Source organism: Tinamus guttatus, unplaced genomic scaffold, assembly GCF_059628265.1.
Source record: "Tinamus guttatus ecotype Peru unplaced genomic scaffold, ASM5962826v1 Tinamus_guttatus_pri_ptg000242l, whole genome shotgun sequence".
Classification (NCBI taxonomy): Eukaryota; Metazoa; Chordata; class Aves; order Tinamiformes; family Tinamidae; genus Tinamus; species Tinamus guttatus.
Window position 1 is genome coordinate 6,819,434 of NW_028288776.1, and position 16,878 is coordinate 6,836,311.

Genomic DNA, 16,878 nt, shown 5'->3' on the forward strand with positions numbered 1-16,878 from the left:
CTGCCATGCCGCAGGGTGTTGGAGAGAATAAACAGCTCCAGCCTGCCCCAACTTGGGGGAACCTGTCCCAGACCCAAATTCATTCCTTGCTATGGCTCTGGGGGTGCACTGAGTTGCCCAAGAAGAAAAGGGAAGCTCAGGAGACCTCCAGCACCCTGCCCCAAGGTTATAAACTGCTCCTGGGACTTCCCTTGCCCGCTTTGCTCCCACCACGTGCAGGCCAGTTTCCCCTGGTAGAGCGAGGCAGCAGGTACTCACCCACTTCTGTTGCACAGGTCACCAGCCACCTCACCATCTCGCGTCGCCGCCAGTTGAGGGTGGACAGAGTCATGCGCATCACCTGCAAGGCAAACCCAGGGTGACCAGCGGCCCCACGGGGCCACCCACAGTCACCCAGGACCTCCCGGGGCGGCGCTACCCCACTCAAGGCCATAGGAGTCTACTCCTTCCATGCGAGTCCTAGGCCACCTGGGGGAGACCCAAGGCCAGCCCCGCAGCCAGGCGGGCAGAGGGCTGCAGGACGCCCGGCGCGTTGCCGTACCTGCAGGCCCAGCTCCAGCGCCACGTTGAGCAGCGTCGTGTCCGAGTTGCTGTCAGCCGGCGTGGCGATCTTGAACGCGTCCTGGGCCAGCTTGAAGATCAAGGAGGAGGAGTGGATGTTCTTCTGGATGGCCTCCAGCACGGTGCGTAAGCGCAGCATGTCCCCTGCACGGTCACAAGGATGGTCAGGTGGCCCAGCCTGCCCCTCAGCCATGGACCCTATTCCCTGCCCACCCCGTGCTGCAAACCAGCCCTCGGGCAAGGCCAACCCGCAGCCAGGGAGGCGTCTCCAGCCACACGTGCACATGGATGTGCAGGCACACAGGATCCTGCAGTCTGACACCTAAATAAGACATCTGTCCCCTTTTTGTCCCCACAGGACAATCCTGTGGCCAGGGGACCAGGCCACAGGACAGCCAAGTTTGCCAATAAATCACCAATGCCAGGCTCCTCTTGGAGGAACGGGCAGCCGCTCAGGCCACAGGCCTCCAGGCCCTGCTCTAGTCTCTCGTCCGTGAGTTGTGTGAGGCAACGCAGCCTAGAAAGGGCACTCAAAGTCCTCCCTCAAAGAGAAGATAAATCCACCAAGAGGAGAACACTCCCCAGATACTTTCCAATACATTAGCACCTGCCCCCAGAGCGGCTCAGTCCCCTGGTATCTCCACACTGCTGCATCAGACGGGACACACAGCACCACGATGCCCGCAGGACACCACCTCGCTGCCCAGTGTTCCTGGTAGGAGCCGCCTGCAGCTTCTGTGCCACAGCACCCTGATCCCTGCAGCCACGCAGCAAGAGAGCACAAGGCTCCTCACTCTGCAGCCTTGGAAAAACTGCAGCAGTGCTGGATTTCCAGCTGGGGAGAGACAGCTTGAACCTCCTCCATCCATTCTGGCCATTGCTTTCAGCCCTAAGTGCAAAACCCTGGGCCCGCTGCCCACCTTATGCCCTCTCCTATGTAAGAGCATCTCCTGCCTCAGGCACCGAGCTAGGAAGAGCAGCGGTGTGGCTTGGCCTGCAGTGACCTCCTGCCTGTTCCTCGCTAGTCCGAGAGCAGATGTCTCCAGTCCAGCATGTTCCCAAGGCCTCTGACCTCTGGTTTATTCCATCTACCCTGGGCTCAAGTTCGAAGGCTGTAAAACAGACTTCTCCCAGCAAAGTACAGCTATAGGGAGATGCCCAGTGCTAAATGGCTGGGGAAAGGTCAGTCTTTGTTTAGAGTGTCAAAAAAAAAGACCCAGCCATTTTCCACACACGTACTGTTTTGTGCTGTAATCCCTTCCCACAGCAAAGCCTGGCCAAGACTACCTGGGTTTGCTGCTTTACTGGACCTGAGGTGTCTGAGATGGAGCTTTACTCCCACAGTCATAAACTGAGCAGCTGAAACTCATGTTAAAAAAAAGCCAAATAATGCACAGAAACACAGCAAACCTCAAGCTGCACCTGGGCACACACAGACAGCTCGGATGACTAATAGCTAAAAATACCTCCTGCCACGCACAGCAGCCGTTTGCAGCATCACCAAATTCCAAGTTTCCCTAAAATGGCTAACGGGGGCGCAGGTGAGAGATGCAGTGAGGATATGGGATCGCACCGGGACATGCTGCGGTGAGGGAGAACTCAGAACTGTTGGATAAAAACAGATTTAATGCAATGCCTATAGCCCTGGCATAAGACTCACGGCCGTAAAGCCGTGTCAGGGAGAAGAAAGGATAAACCCCTCCTGTCCAGACACCAGCTCTCTACCAGCTCAGCACGCTTTGGAGACAGGACACAGCCATCCCTGGAACAGGTGTTGCAGACCAAGGCTGCAGCTTTCTGGAGGTGCCCGTGGATGCTGTGCTGGATGGCTCGCCAGCCCCAAATGCCTGGCTCGCCAGCCCACGGCGGGCACGGAGCGTTTGCCGCCAGAAGGTGGTTTCTGAACAAATGGAAGTTTAACGAGAAGCCTCTGCTAGCCTCCATCATTGGGCCTGGGCAGGAAATGAAGAGGCCCAGGAGACCAGCGAGGAGGTGTTTTACAAGCTGCTTGCAGCTGGGATCCCGGTGTCCCGCACAACACACCCGTTTCCTATCGCCAGCGCTGCCGAAAGCCACCCGCGGCGCCCGAGCGAGAAATGGCCGCGGCGCAGGACGAGCACCTGCAAACTACCCCGGCAGCGCGTCCGACCGCGCCGGGCCTCGCCGGCCCCGCACCAACCTTTGGCCGCCGTGAGCATGGTGGAGGCGAGCTCGCACTGCTGCGACTCCAGGTGCCCCAGGGTGAACCAGCGCGGGTATCTGCTGGGCACCACCGAGACCAGGTGGTGGGGGTGCGTCACGTCGCCCGACGGGGCCGTGGTCTCCAGCACGGGCAGCCTGCAAGGACAGCGGAAGAGGCAGCGACGTCAGGGGCCGGCACGGCCCCCGCGGCGCTGGCGGGGCGAGGAAGGGCCGCTCGCCGTGGCGGTGCCTTTGAACGCGTCCTGCTGCCGCGCACGTGCGGGGGCTCCCGGGCGGCGTGCGCAGCACATGGGCACCGGGATCAAGCACAGACCTACTTGAAAGGGAGAGAATGATCCGTGAAGTGATTTATCAACTTGTAAGGAAAAACACAAACCTCAGGAAAAAAAAAAAAAAGGCAGGAAGGAAGGAAGAAAAAAGCCCTCCTCCCTATGGTCTGCTTTTATGTCAAAGCGTGAAGCAGAACTCCTGGCTTTATCATCTGCTTCTTCTTAAAACGTCCGGTTATGATCAGAAGCGGCAGCACAGATCCCCAGGGCCTCTGCAGCGGTTTTGGGTTACCTGCTGGTGCAGGGATATGCAAAAGCCTGAAAAACCTGGAGGAAAAGGAAGCCTCAGGAAGGGGAGCAGAGGTCTCACTTCGCTAGCCGCAGCGACATAACCTTGTCAGCTCTTACACGTGCCCTGACATGAGTTGGTGCTAGTGTCACCAGCTCGACAGCCAGCCAGGGCAGGAAGGAAACTGCCTCCCTGGGCACCAAGGGTCAGGTAGGCTCTGCTTTCCCTGGTTGTGGGCCTGGGGCCCCCACTCGAGAGCAAAGACCAAATCTTGCCACCCAGATCGGAGACCCCCAACCGAAGGGGTCTTGGCTAGGTGCAGGGCCAGGCACCAACACACACTAGGGAGCAGCGTGATGCACATCCCCTCTGCCACTGTGCAGAATGGTGCGTTTTGCTCCTCTGTAGGAGTGGGCAGTGACTGAGCCTGGCAGGACAAACCCTGTGGGCTGCAGTGGGGCTGTCCTTTTCCCAGGGCAGGGTGTTGATCCTGCTCAGCAGCCACAGGTGACCCTCTTTGCTCCCCGGGGTCCTCCAGCACAGAACAGCCCCTGAGTCCTTAGGTCCTGCTAGGCACGGGGGCCCCAGGCACTGCAGGGCACTGTGGTTGCTCTTCTGCTCTGGCTGCCTCCTAAACAGCTCTTCCCAAGGCAGGGGGAATCTCAAAATTTCTCTCCGAGTTGCAGGGAGAAGGCCCAACAGTCAGCCCATGCAAATGCCTTTGGAATTGAAAAAATTGGAGCTTGAAAACCTGGAATCACCCAAACAGGGAGCAGGCGCATAGCTACCTGGAGCCAGGACACACAGCGCAGGATGCCGAGTCCTGGGCCTGCTTCTGCTCTCATCCTTGCTCTAAGGTTGCCCAGAGGCCCTGGCTGCCCAGTGGAGCAGAGCAGAAAGGAAAAACCGTGGGCAGAGTGAGAAGGAAACAGGCACCAACCTCATGGCCCGCAGAGCCAGCTTGTAGGCCAGATCCGCGTCGTGGGGCAGCAGGGCGGAGAACAGGTACTTGGCAAAGGTGTGCATGGGGACGCTCTCCCGGTGGATCACCTCTCCCAGGCCGCTGAAGGGACCGCCTAGGCAGAAGCAGAGCCCGTCAGCCGCCCGCACAGCACGAACTCTCGCTGGGGTTTGCACCCCAGATCCTGCTCGGCAGCTCTCTGGCGCATTAGTAAGGTTGGATGCAGGGCAAATGGCTGCTTGCTTGTTTTGTATAAACCCTTTCAGGCCGACGTTCCTCCAAAGCTCGGGCCGTGTGCCTCATGCCCCCCTCCACAACGCCTCTGCTCTAGAGACACCAGCAAACCCCTGCTGTGCCGGATCATGGCACAGGAGCAGAGCAGCTCTTCTCCAGCCCCAGCACCACAGACCCGTGCACAGAGGAAGAAGCCAGGATCAGGTCAGAGCCCTGTGTGCTGGAAAGAGCATCTCAGAGATGCTGCAACACCCAGCTGAGACGCAGCAGCCAGCTAGATGCAGACTAGTGGTTCACAGGAGCAGCAGAGTTTCCCTCAAAATACCACTGCAAGCACCCCCCTAACCCCTTTTTCTTTGCAAACCAGGTGAGGCAGTTGCATACAGCCTCTTGGCTGGGGTCAGTGATTCAAGAGATGCACGAACCCAGAGCTGCCTGGATGCCTCCAAGCTCATCACCCAAACTGACAACAGCACAACATGACGGGAGCAAAAGGCAACAGATGCCTAACCCGAAATATGAGAAATGTGAAGCCAAGCAGCATCACTGGAGGAGAAAGTATGAAAAAACCTTGATGCTCGAGTGTTGGTGGTGGCCCGGAACCTGACGTAACGCTCTGCAGGGCAACACAACAGGCATCAGCCCATCTGGGGCTGGCCCCACACAGGGATGAAGCGCCCCCAGCATAGCCCACTGCTCCCAGTTACCTCCCGTGCTAAGCCCCTACCTTCCAGCAGCAGGATGCACTGCTTGCGCAGGGTCTGCACCAGCACTGGGTCCAGCTCCAGGTCCTGCAGCCGGGCTATGATCTGCTCCTCGTTGCGACACACCTTGTCCTGGGCATAGAGGCCTTCAGGCATCACCCTCTGCTGACCCATCCCCATCAGCGCCACCTCTAAGGCCAGGGACAGGTAGGACTCGGTGCTGTCTTGGCTGCCGGTGGCCACGGGCACGTGTTGGTACACCGGGGGTTTGGAGTCTCCTGTGTCTGGAAGAAGGGGAGAGATGCCGCAGGGTTAGAGCAGCCCTCCCAGGTGAAAGATCCACAGCAAAGAGCAAAACCTCTAAAATTCAAAAGCAAGAACCATGCTTCCCTTGCTACCTGCCACAGATAAGGAGATATCCTGATTGATGGATAAAATCTCTTGATAAAATCTGGGGCTTCGCCCTGTTTCTTGCTCTTAACAGCAGAGCAGGGAGACCTGAGCCAAGGGTGACCTGAGCCAAGTGTTTCAGGGCAACAGTTAAAACCAGAACTTTCCCATGGGCTGGCATGACCTGGCCCAGCTCTGCTATGCAGCTACACTGCTCTGCTCCAGCTGCAAACCCTGGGGCCTGTCAAGGCACCACTTCCCTCCCTCTGCACTGCAGTGTTTTTCTGGCTGCTCCTCCAAATGGGGAGAGAGGGAAGATCTGGAGCCCAGGAATCCTGAGCTCAAGAGCTACACCTCGACCTTCCTGCTGGGCACATTTCAGCTGGAGTCACCTGGAACAGAGTAAGGAGCAGCCTCAATACCTGAAATTTCAAGGCAATTTTCCTCTTCTAATCTACAGGCTTCAGTCAGTGTGAGGAAGAGGCAGCCGATGGGGTTCAGAGGGTGGCCTACCCAGCCCTCCAAGTTAGTGATGGTTGTTGCCCCTCGCTGCAGCAGCTCTGCAGAAAAGAAACAAAAGAAAAATAAAAGTGAAGAATTTAAAGACAGTTTCTGCACTTGGAAACGTCTCTGAGACAAGAGGCCTTTCCTTACACTGGTGGCTTAGGACAAGGGGACGTCCAGAGACTGGGAATCAACTCCGGGACCTTAGTTGGAGAGGAAGACAAGCAGTTCAGCTGCCACGCACACTGCTGCAGGGAGCAGCCACCCACCAAAAAAGTGTCCCTGATCTGCTGGGAATGCGATTAAGGGCACAGAAGATGCAGCTGCTTGTTCTTTGCTCCAGGGGGACACAAGGGAAGAGAAATGGTGGATGCATTGCAGAACCCAAGACAGAGTCTGTAAAGTAAGACCTGCAGCTTATCGACTCATCCGCAATGGCAGCCTGGGTATGTTTTGGAAACATGAGTAGAAATCTCTCTGGAGGGAAGAAAGATCTCAATGATTTTTAAAAGCTCCATCTTTTGATGACCTGCAGCTGTCTGAGCTAGCAAGGCCCCGAGGAGCTACCCCCATCAGCTGCATTGTAGTAGCTGACCCCAGCTCTCTGCCGACTGCAACCGCAAAATGAAGAACGCTGCTCTTGTCTCCTGGTACGTTTTACTCTGCAACTGCAACGTCCAGGTAGAATGGGCAGCCAGTTACTGCAGCTCTGCTGACAAGCAGCTTCTCTTTAACGCAGGCACCACCTGCACAGCCCTTGCATGCAGCACACATGGCAACAGTGGCAGCACAAACGGTTTCTGAAGCAGCCCGGAGACCTCGTGTGTTAGTGGGCTCCTCTCTGTCCTGAAGATGTGGGTGCCAACACTGGTTGCTTCAACCGTGTGCATCAATTTGTCATTCTAGGGTGCGAGCAGTCTGGGCCAGCACCACTCTCTGGGGTGGAGAGGACCTTCCCAAGCAGCTGCGCCACCACCAGCCAGACCCAGCAGGATCCTTCTGCAGCAGCCCTGGTCGTACCTTTCTTCTGGTGCTTATATATCTCCAGCTGCCTTTGCTGCTGCAGTCGCAAGGTGTTGATTATGGCAACCGTCAGTCGGAGAGCTTCCCTGGGATACCCGTGGGAGCGCAGCGCATCCACCCGAGCACAGGCTGTCGGGACGTGCTCTGCAAGGCAAGGTCAGACACGGGCACAGCTGAGCCAGAGAAATGCAGAAACCTCTGGGATGTTACTGAAGAGGGAAAGAGCCTAAGAGCATCCGTTTTCTGGGCATTTTTTTTTTCTGTTATCTTCCCCACACCCACTTAAACTCCTGCTCTCGTTTAAAGCCATTCGACTCACCGCTCGTGGCACGGATGCTTCCCAGGAATACTAATGGGACTCCCATCACATTCCACCTGTGGCAGCTGTTGCAGTACCTAAACACTCACCTCAAAAAAACCTGGTATAACTGGTATAGCCTATTGGAAGCATTTTTGTGTGCCCCTGCTGTAACATCACAGATCCAAACACAGGCTGTTATAACCCTGCCTCTTACCTCTTCTAAAATCTGCCCATTTTACAGTCTATTTTCATTGGTGCTCATCCAGCCACCTCTCTCCATCTCCTTCAACAACTCCCTGCTCTCATTACGTAGGAGATATACAGATTAAGGCAATGTGCCTCTGCACTGTGCTGGGAGAACCAGCATATTTGGGATGACATTTTGAACTACTTCCTTGATGCCTCCATGGAGTGAGTTCTGCAGAAACTGTGTCTCTTCTGCTGTCTCCTACCTGGTGTTTTATTATTAGGAACAGTTGCGTGAATTCTCCACAAGACTCACAGTTGCCTAGAAATTCATCCGCTCCTGCTGCTCACTGCTCACCTGAAGTCACAAGCAACTGTGGAGAGGATTATAACTGACTGAGAAGTGAGCAGGAACAGATGACATGACATGCTGCATAATAAGCAGTGAAAATCTCATATTCTTGCAAATGTCCAACCAATGGAGAGAGGGCAGGGGGAAAAACCAAACACAGAAGATCTAAAGTTATGGGCAGGGAATCTATTCTATTCCTGAAAGAGATCAGAGAGCACTGAAAATGCAGACAGCCACCTCCACAAATGGGGTTTCCATATTGCAAGTGTCACCCACAGGGAACACACAGGAAATAAGGGTAAGAACAAACACCTGCACATCGGGCCTTGCTGCTCGTTCCTAAGGCTAGGGGCAAGGAGGTGCTTTCCATCTAGGATGAAGCAGTTTGCAAACAGGAAGATCGTGGGGTTTCCCCACGGGGAGGACCGGGCTAGCAGAGCCCCGGCGCCCGGCGGGGCAGCTCGGCCGCGTCGGGCCGCAGCTCTGCGCGCTCACCTAGCCACAGCGGCTGCCCCTGCGCGTTGAAGAGGAGGCTCTCGCCCTCGCGCTGGTAGCTGGGAGACACGTAGAAGTCGCTGCTAATGATGCGCTGCAAGTGGCTGTCCTGCCAGTGCAGGTCACAGCCCTCGATCGCACGGGTGAACACGGTTCGTCGGGGCCTGGCCAGGGAGTCTGCAAAGAGAAATACTGTGAGTGCCTCGGGGAAGCAGCGGGATCCACCGGCAGCCCCGCAGCAGGAACAGCTCCTGCATGGGAGCCTCCGTGTTCAGCTCCGGGATGCTCAAGGTGACGGTGAGGGCCGTTAGCTGGGAGCAGCTCAGCCAGCACTGCTGCTCCCGGCTCGGAGCACAGAACAACCGAGACGTGGCGAGTCCTTCTCTCAAGGACCCTGCCAGCAAGCGCGGAGCCGCTGCCGGCCCCATCCGACTCCTGCCATTGGCTTCTGACGCTGATCTGCTGTCACGTACAAAGCTGCTGCCTCAACAAAATCAACACTGCAGCCCCGAGGGGAAAGCACAGGGCACAGCACTGGGCTCGCAAAGGGACCTGTGACAGCAGGTCCCGCTGGCCCTCTGGGCAGTGGGGAACCATCTTCCCAGGAAACACTGCAGAACAGGCAAGAGGGCCGGGCAGGGAGGAGACGGCACCATCCCAAACCCGCGGCGCTGCAGCAGTCACCTGCCTGTGCCCATGTTTGCAGCCAGGCTGCTCGGTACCTAAACTGACGTTATTCAAAGCTAGCAAGGGCTGCTCTGTTATTATGCAACCCAAAATAACACAACTTGCTCTGTATTAACGGAAGAGAAAAAGGGAACAGTCTGCTTCCTACACGCATGTCTATCCGTGTGGTCCCTCTGCCTCTGGAGACAGAGGGCTCTGCCCACACACCCGGGCTGATACTACTGGTAAATCCAAATGCTGCCTATTCTAGTCACTACCTGCTCTCCAATGATTCAGGCAACTGCCTCATCTGGCTCTTCTGAGCTGAGATTTCCCTTGGGTCATCGTTTTTCTTGGACAGTGCTGTTGAGCAGCAGCAGAAGGACACTGCCTGCTTGCTTCCTAAGCAAGAACACTGGGGCAAAAGGTGAACTTCTTTTCTCTGACAAATCACACAGGTAGTTTGCAGGGAGAAGGCTGCAGCTCCCCCCTGTCACCAGCTCGGCCACGCTGGGACACAGCAGCAAAAAAGGCTGCAGGACAGGAAGCCTCACGCACGTTGCAATGCTCAGTGCTGCGTCCTGCAGCCTGCGAGATGGCCAAGTTGAACGAATTTGAGGAGGGAAAACAAAAGGCTCTGCTCAAAGCTGAATCGGGGAGGCTGGATAAACACACTCTGGAAACGATGGCAGCAAGCAATTACCCTGAATGCTGCAGGCACCCTGAGGTGGAGAGAAATTAAACAGGTGTTCCCATGTACTGAACCAATCCTTCCCCAGCCAGCAGGTTTACTTTAACAGGAAGCATTTCAGGAAGCAGTGTTTATCTTTCAGTAATAAAAGAGACTGGCAACAATTTGCAGCAGTATTTGCATATTCACAACCATTAACCCCGGGACACCTCCTGGATCAGCTCTGCTTCCAGCGTCTGCCTCGGGCGGGCAGCAGCAGAGGGACGAGGGGACGCTCTCGGCACGGGCTGAGCAGCAGAGGCGCTTTGGAAAGTCTCTGCGTGTCTAAAAACGTGACCTGCTTCGCCCCAGCGACCTGCCTCGAATGCCGGAGCGAATCCTTGGCAGAGCCGGGAGCGCTGGAGCGGGGAGCCAGGAACAGGGCGCGAGGCCGCGCTGGGGTTACGCGGGTCCCCGAGGACGCGCCGCGCAGCGGGCGCGTATGGCCCTGGGCCGAGCTGCAAGGGGCTGTCGGGCCGGCCCCTCTCCCGAGCCGCGGGGGAAGCCGAGAGCACTAATTACACCCCGAAGAGCGAAGTTTCCTTCGCAGCACGGCTGCCTTCCCCGCTCTCTTCTTCCCGCTCCGGCTGCACGTAATACACCAAAGACCAATTATAGCGGCGCAGATGGAGGCACTGTAAGAGCAGTAAGTTTCAATTAATGTCTATTCCAGGCAAAAGGAAAAGGGAAAAAAAAGTGCTTAAACATAAAGGGATCAAATGCTTTGTCAGGGGTCGAGAAAATACTTTAGCGCTAATGAACAACCCCACAACTGAGGTGCTTTGTTCGTGCTCTGCGCTTGAACTGCTTTTAGCAGCCCTGGGTAACGACTCGTCTGCTGAACCGCTCCAGCTACCACTTGAACAGCCACGCTGAGCGCTGGAAAGGGGCTGCGTCACCTCGGGGCTTCCCCTCCCCAGCACCGGTCGCGGGGCTCAGCTCCGCGCCGACGCGGCCACGTACCTGTTCACCAGGTCTGAGCGTCCTCGAGCTCTCAAGTCATTAGAGGGGCCTTTAACTGTGATTTCATGCTCAAAACACCACTAAACGCACCCAAGGGGCAGCCTGGAATCAAACATTTTCGAGCGTCTCTAAAATCAGAGCCTGTGAAGCGTTTTGCATCACTCTGTCTCCCAGAGACATCACCCGCGGGATGACAGGAGGAAGGAGGGACGCCAACCTGCTCGTTGGGGACGGCCGCGGGGTGAGCGGTGCCTGAAGCCACATGAGCTTTCTGGTCCTCCGCCCGAGCACGGCTCCCTGCTCTGCGCCCGCGGGGACGGGGCAACCTGACTGGCACATCCTGCTGCATCCTCACAGCTTTGCGCTGCGCAGGGGTCTCTCTTCCCTGTGATCTGCTTTGGGGGCACTAACTCTGCTCCTTACGGAGCCCCGGGTAGGCTTCCCGTTGACGTCAGAAGGAGCAGCCCCGAGCCAGGGCTCGGCACTCGCACACATCCACGTGCCAGGACTCCGCGGCGCTGACTTTCGTCTGTGCAACCGAAGCGCTGAGCTTGATGGAACTGCCTTTCTGATCACTGCACAGTCCTTCAGACAGGCATGAAATGAGCTTTAAATGAAGCAACCCAGAAGCTCACAAAAGGCAAACTTTAAAAAAACATCACTCAAATCTCAGTGAATCAAAGAATTTGGCAGTTAGGGAAACTTTCCTGTGGCCAAAGCTCCACCACACCTGGGCTGCCCTCCACTGAAGCAGCAGTTTTACCCCGCTGGGGCCAGGACAGACTAGCCCAAGGCACAAGGCCTGGCCTGCAGGAGCTGGTGACAGACCCAGCAAGCTCCTGGGGCAAGTTCTGACCTGGATCCAAACTCTGTGGCCGCGGGATGGATTTCCATTCCCCCTAGCCTGGACTCACCTTGGCTGTGACTGGAGCTCTGCGTCAGCGCGTTGGTGATGTTGGGAAGCTCATTGCCGTAATTGCCGTCTTCCAGGGGACACACGTCCATCTCGCCCCACTTGCGCAGCTGCCGCAGCCAGCAGGATTTCTCTTCCAGCTTGCAGTGCGGGTTCAGCACGACGCACACCCACAGCGCCCCTAAACAAAGCGAGGAGATCAAGAACGTGCCGGGCTGTCCCCGCGGGGCAAAGCTCTCCCGCACCGCCCGGCCTCTGCGCCGCCGCTGCCGCACTTGCACGAAAGCCAGGGACGTTTTGATGGCGTCCATGAACTCATCCCAGCATAATGCACACACCCAGGAGGGGGATTTAGACAGCTTTTAAATAAAAGTGAAACTCCGCTGTAATGAAGCTAAATTATAATCTCAGGAGATGGGGGACAGTGAGGAGGAGGGAGGAAGCGATCGTCTGTGTATGAATTTGTGAGTGCTGTCTGCCAGGACAAATCTAGCGTTTGAACTACACATCAAAGCATGCTTAAAAACACCCTGGCAAGCTGCAGAGTCTGTATCTCCAAAGACTAACCTGATTTTGATCCTACCCACGTTCCAAGCAGTTTAAAGCCTGCTCCGAATGCTATTTCATCTGCCATTGTTCTTGGGGCCATTTGCATTCAACTATTTAAAAAGGAGATTTAGTGTATTTTCTTCCTTTATTTCTTTTTTTTTTCTTCCTTCCTCTTTTTTAATCCCCAGTAGCCCCCAGACTGCAGCAGAGGAACCTGAAGTTTGGCTTGATGTCTTGCAGGCAGGAGCCCTCCGAGGCACGAGACTTCTGCAAGTGGAGGTGCTGTGCACCACGAGAGGCAAAACCAGGCCCGAGGACGTTATGTTATCATTAGGATCCAACTAATTATTTTATCAGAAAGGGCTGACACTGGTGCTGCTAAGCAAACCCACGTCACTCTCCGGCTTTGAGCGGGGCTGCAGCAGCTCACAGAGGTGCAAACATCATCACCTGGGGCTGCAGGAGGAGCAGGAGCTGCATGTGGAGAGGCAAGTCCCGGCAACTCCCGTCCACTTCCTCCCCATCACTCTCAGGCCCTGAAGCTGCCATGAAGTCACTTGTATTCTCATCTTCTTCCCATTTCACCCTGCAAACGCCTCTGAGGACAACCTCCAAGCACAACGTTGGCCACAGCTGCCTTCCTGGGGCTGCTGCCAAACTGCCCAAATTCCCATTCCCACATCCGAGGACTGAGTGGAAGCCTTCCACCCACAGCAACGTGTGGTTTGAACCCAGCCATCCTCTCCCAGTCTCAGAGCGTGGCTTTCGCTCTGCCTGGACACTCGCGCGGTGGTTTCAGTCGCTAACCCAGCCCCGCGCTTGCTCACACGTCGCGCCAAGGGCCGTGCATGCTGTAAGGGCACGTGTAAGTGCTGTAAGGGCACTCAGCAGCTGTGCTCAGCGGGAGGGACATTGGGGCATCCTGATGGCGGTGGCAGCAGTACCGCACCAGGAAATAGCATGGTAGCCAGCACGGCTACCGAACAACATTCAATAGCCCTTTCAAAAGCTGCCCTGCTGTCAGTCGCACAGCGCAGGGCAGGGGGCAGCAGCTCTCCTCCATGGACAGGGCTCCGGGTAGGTCCCTGCGGAGCAGGGTGGCTCCTGGGCCGTTATCTCCCTGCCGGACGTGCCTTAGCGGGGCTGGAATGTGAAGCCAGGCATTTCCCCGCCGCCGAAAACTAAATGCCGGGAATGCTCCGCTAAGTGGCTTAGCAGCAACTACAGAGCAGCAACTTACAGTATGAGAGGCAAAGCCTCAGCCACTGCCTAATCACCAAAATGCCCGCGGGGGAAAAGGAACAGAGCAGCATTATCCTGCCGGGAGCCAGCGACAGCAGCGAGCGGAGAGCGGGACAAGGGCCCCATCTGTGCCCTGCGCAGCATTCGGAGACGAGCAGGGCTGCCGAAGGGCCCCAGGGCCCACAGCTGCAGGGAAGCTTGTGGGGATGCAGCCTCGGTGACACATCAGGCCCTGGAAATGAGGTTCTCCCCAAACCTCTGACTCGGGAGCCGCTTCGGACAGCAGGGAGGTACCGAGGGCCAGCTGGGCGCTCGGCTGAGGGGCGGTAACGAGACTCCGGCTCCACCGCTTTCAGGAACGTGATGAGTCCACCGGAGTTTTGGCTCCTGCAACCCCACCACGATGCTCATGACTTGGCACCCTATTCCAGGAGCCTCCAAGCTCCTTCCACCCTTCCTGGGACAAGAGGGGATGCAGTGAGCACAGGAGAGAGGGATTCACATCTGCCTCAGTGGGGAACTGCCATGATAGCTATCTGGGGAATGGGAAATAAAAAAGAGTTTTCTGAGCCTTTTAATTAAGTGACATCAGCTGACGGCACCACTGACCCTGTCCGCGGGCTGATACGCTGAGCTGGGTCAGACTCCGCATCTGCCCACGCGCTGCAGAAACCTTCCTCCAAACTTCCCGACAGCAGAAGGTTAAGTGGGGAACACAACAGCAGATCACGATTAAGCTAAGCCTCTAAACAAAACTGCTTCTTGATTACGGGGCTCGGCAGAGGGAGAGGGGTCACCGGAGCCTCCCGGCCACGGCCTCGCAGAGGACGAGCGCTCCCCTCCTGCACTGCTGCTTCCAGCATCAAAGAAATTCTCCCCTTTCCCACAGGGTTGCTTCCCCAGCCTAATCTGCTGAAATTCCCCACTGTAAACAAGTGGCAGAGATAAATAAACCCGTCTCCAGGCAGATTAAGGTCAGGCTGCACTTCAGCTGGTTTTTCGTCTATTTTTTGTAATTAGGCTTTAATCATAAGTACTAATGCGCCAGGGCAAACACTCCCACGCTGCCCAGCTCTCTTCCCAACAGGTCCATCCTTTGGCTCCCCAGCAGACAGTGCAATAGATGTGCAGCTGCAGCACACGCACAAGCAAATCATGTTGTCCCCCTGCCACTCTTTTTTTTTTCCTTTTTTTTTTTTAAAAAAAAAAACTTTGAAAGCCTGCAAAATCCTTTACATTTTACCCAGTATAAATCTGCAATCTTCTTTGAGGCTGATCTTGCAATGCCCCACAAGTCTGCAATGCAGTTTTTGTAAAAAAAAAAAATTAAAAAAAAAATCAATGATTAATCATTAAACATGAGCCCAAAATAATTTCTTGGGATCCTACTCTGAGCACCTCACAACGCCACAGCTGAAAACGGGTGTCCTCTTGCTGGGCACCCCTTGGCCCTGGCAGTGGGAGCAGGACCTGCCCTGTGACATGTCCACCAGCACCATGAAGCCTCTCTGCACTGCTCATATCTGTTACTAGCGAACATGACCAGTTCATTGCTCTTCTTGATGCCTCCGTGTTTCCGCTCCTCCTTTTAATGGGATGCTCTGTTCCTAGAGCCAATGTGGTGCAGGGCCAAATACACCAGGAACTGCTTTAAGGGTCAGATGAGTCTCCGTTCCGAGAATCACCCTCTGCGCATGCTGCCTTGGTCACTGCTTGCACCATCCCCACGCTCTCTGCAGGGGCTTCTTTTCTGCACGACAGTGCCCAGCTCTCCCCGACTGCCTGCGCCAGGCGAGCCGTTCTCTGACGCGTGTTGGCTGGCACCACGTTTCACCTGCTGTCACACCAATCCTGCCTCGTTAGGACTTGATGTTCCTCAGCCCTCTTGCCATCTGCTGATGAGGACTCACTATCGCTTCCCCTGGCATTGCTGAGTGAACCGAACGCACCAAATGGTTCCTTGCACAGTTAGGTGAGGACTAAAAAGTGACCACTTACCCCTGATGTATGCTGGGAGGGCTCTTGGCTTGGATATCTAGTTTAAATTCAGGCCAACTAACTTGTAATTCTGGGCAAACTGTTTCCTGCCTCAAGGCCTTCATACATCCATATTTCACAGATGTGTTGTCTTTCTTCCGTGTGGAAATTCTGGCTTGGTAGATTTGGCCACCTCCCTGGGATTCTTGTGCATCCAGCCATCTAGCTGCAGCATCCCCAAATCCTGGAAATATCTTCTTGGCAAGCAAGCACAGAACAGCTCTCTAGAGCCTACATGCTGATTTCCATCTAGGGAACCTCATGCAGAAGTGAGGCATCCTGGCCCTGCCCGGCCCTTTCTCTGCAATGTTTGGCCAGTTTTTCAAATCTCACAGCTCTGTTCGCGTCTGTTCAGCATTCGGGACAAGAGGCTGCAATCTCAGCTGGAGCTTCCACCCGTTACTGTAACGGCACAGCGAGAAGGGAGAGCTTCTCCCCTGTGACCCCCCGTGCTAGAGAGAGCAAGTCAAGGACATTCTGAAAGCCAAAACAAACTGGCAGCTGATTGTCAGTTCTGAGGCACTTTGTGGAGCACAGTGCTCACGGCAGTGTGATTTTCTAGAGGGGATTCTCAAGCTACGTCATTTTGTGGCAGCCACACACGGTGCTACCGCTCTGGACAGTGACAGCCTGTGAATCAATGAGTTCCAGGAATTCCTGCCATAAGCACTGCTCCTATGACTCAGACCAAAGCTCCTTCTACCAGGTATCCCACCCCACACAGCAGGCAGGGACAGATACTTAAGGAAAACTGTAAGAGCGGGGTGAATGTGGAGAGATACTTTATGAGATACCCTTTGGCTGAAGGACTTACTGTGTTCAGCAGCCTGCTCTTCCCCCCATTTTCCTAAGGGATTTTTATAGCAATCTCCTTTGCACTGAAGGGCATATACAGGACATGCAGGTCTTGTACAAAACTCCACCACACAACCAACCCGTCCTGGCCCATGTCATCTGAATGTTTTTTTTTTCCTAATGGTAACACGGTATCAGTCAGTTTAGCCAGTGCCTAAGATGCCTAACCAGAATTAACCACAATTACCCAGAACTGCATCTGAAGCGTGTTCGTTTAACACCATGCTCTGCTCTGGCTGTCCTTCCCCACTCATCCCAGGGATGCACACTGGAGTGGGCAGAAGTCGGTCAAGCAGGACACAGCTTCAGAATCTGCTGCTCCCCTTGGGGTCACCATTCCTCTAGGAATGGCACTTCCATATCCAGGCTATATCCAGCCCCACGGGCCCACCAGCCCTCCGGGCCTCAATAAAGGCTTTTGGCCAGCACACTGAACACAAGCTTGTCCCAAC

The 16,878-nt window shown here is 55.6% G+C and overlaps 1 protein-coding gene across 1 annotated transcript in view; it reads right to left on the reverse strand.

Annotated features, from left to right (window-relative positions):
- The window catches only part of ZSWIM5 (zinc finger SWIM-type containing 5), a 95,659-nt gene that overhangs the window by 1,412 nt on the left and 77,369 nt on the right, over positions 1 to 16,878 (reverse strand). The window contains exons 5-13 of the mRNA XM_088526129.1: positions 11,745 to 11,924; positions 8,472 to 8,648; positions 7,135 to 7,281; positions 6,033 to 6,170; positions 5,244 to 5,504; positions 4,262 to 4,397; positions 2,741 to 2,898; positions 542 to 705; positions 259 to 340 (exon numbers count right to left, since the gene is read on the reverse strand). Coding sequence (XP_088382255.1) covers positions 259 to 340; positions 542 to 705; positions 2,741 to 2,898; positions 4,262 to 4,397; positions 5,244 to 5,504; positions 6,033 to 6,170; positions 7,135 to 7,281; positions 8,472 to 8,648; positions 11,745 to 11,924 — 1,443 coding nt within the window. The remainder of the gene's footprint in view (positions 1 to 258; positions 341 to 541; positions 706 to 2,740; positions 2,899 to 4,261; positions 4,398 to 5,243; positions 5,505 to 6,032; positions 6,171 to 7,134; positions 7,282 to 8,471; positions 8,649 to 11,744; positions 11,925 to 16,878) is intronic.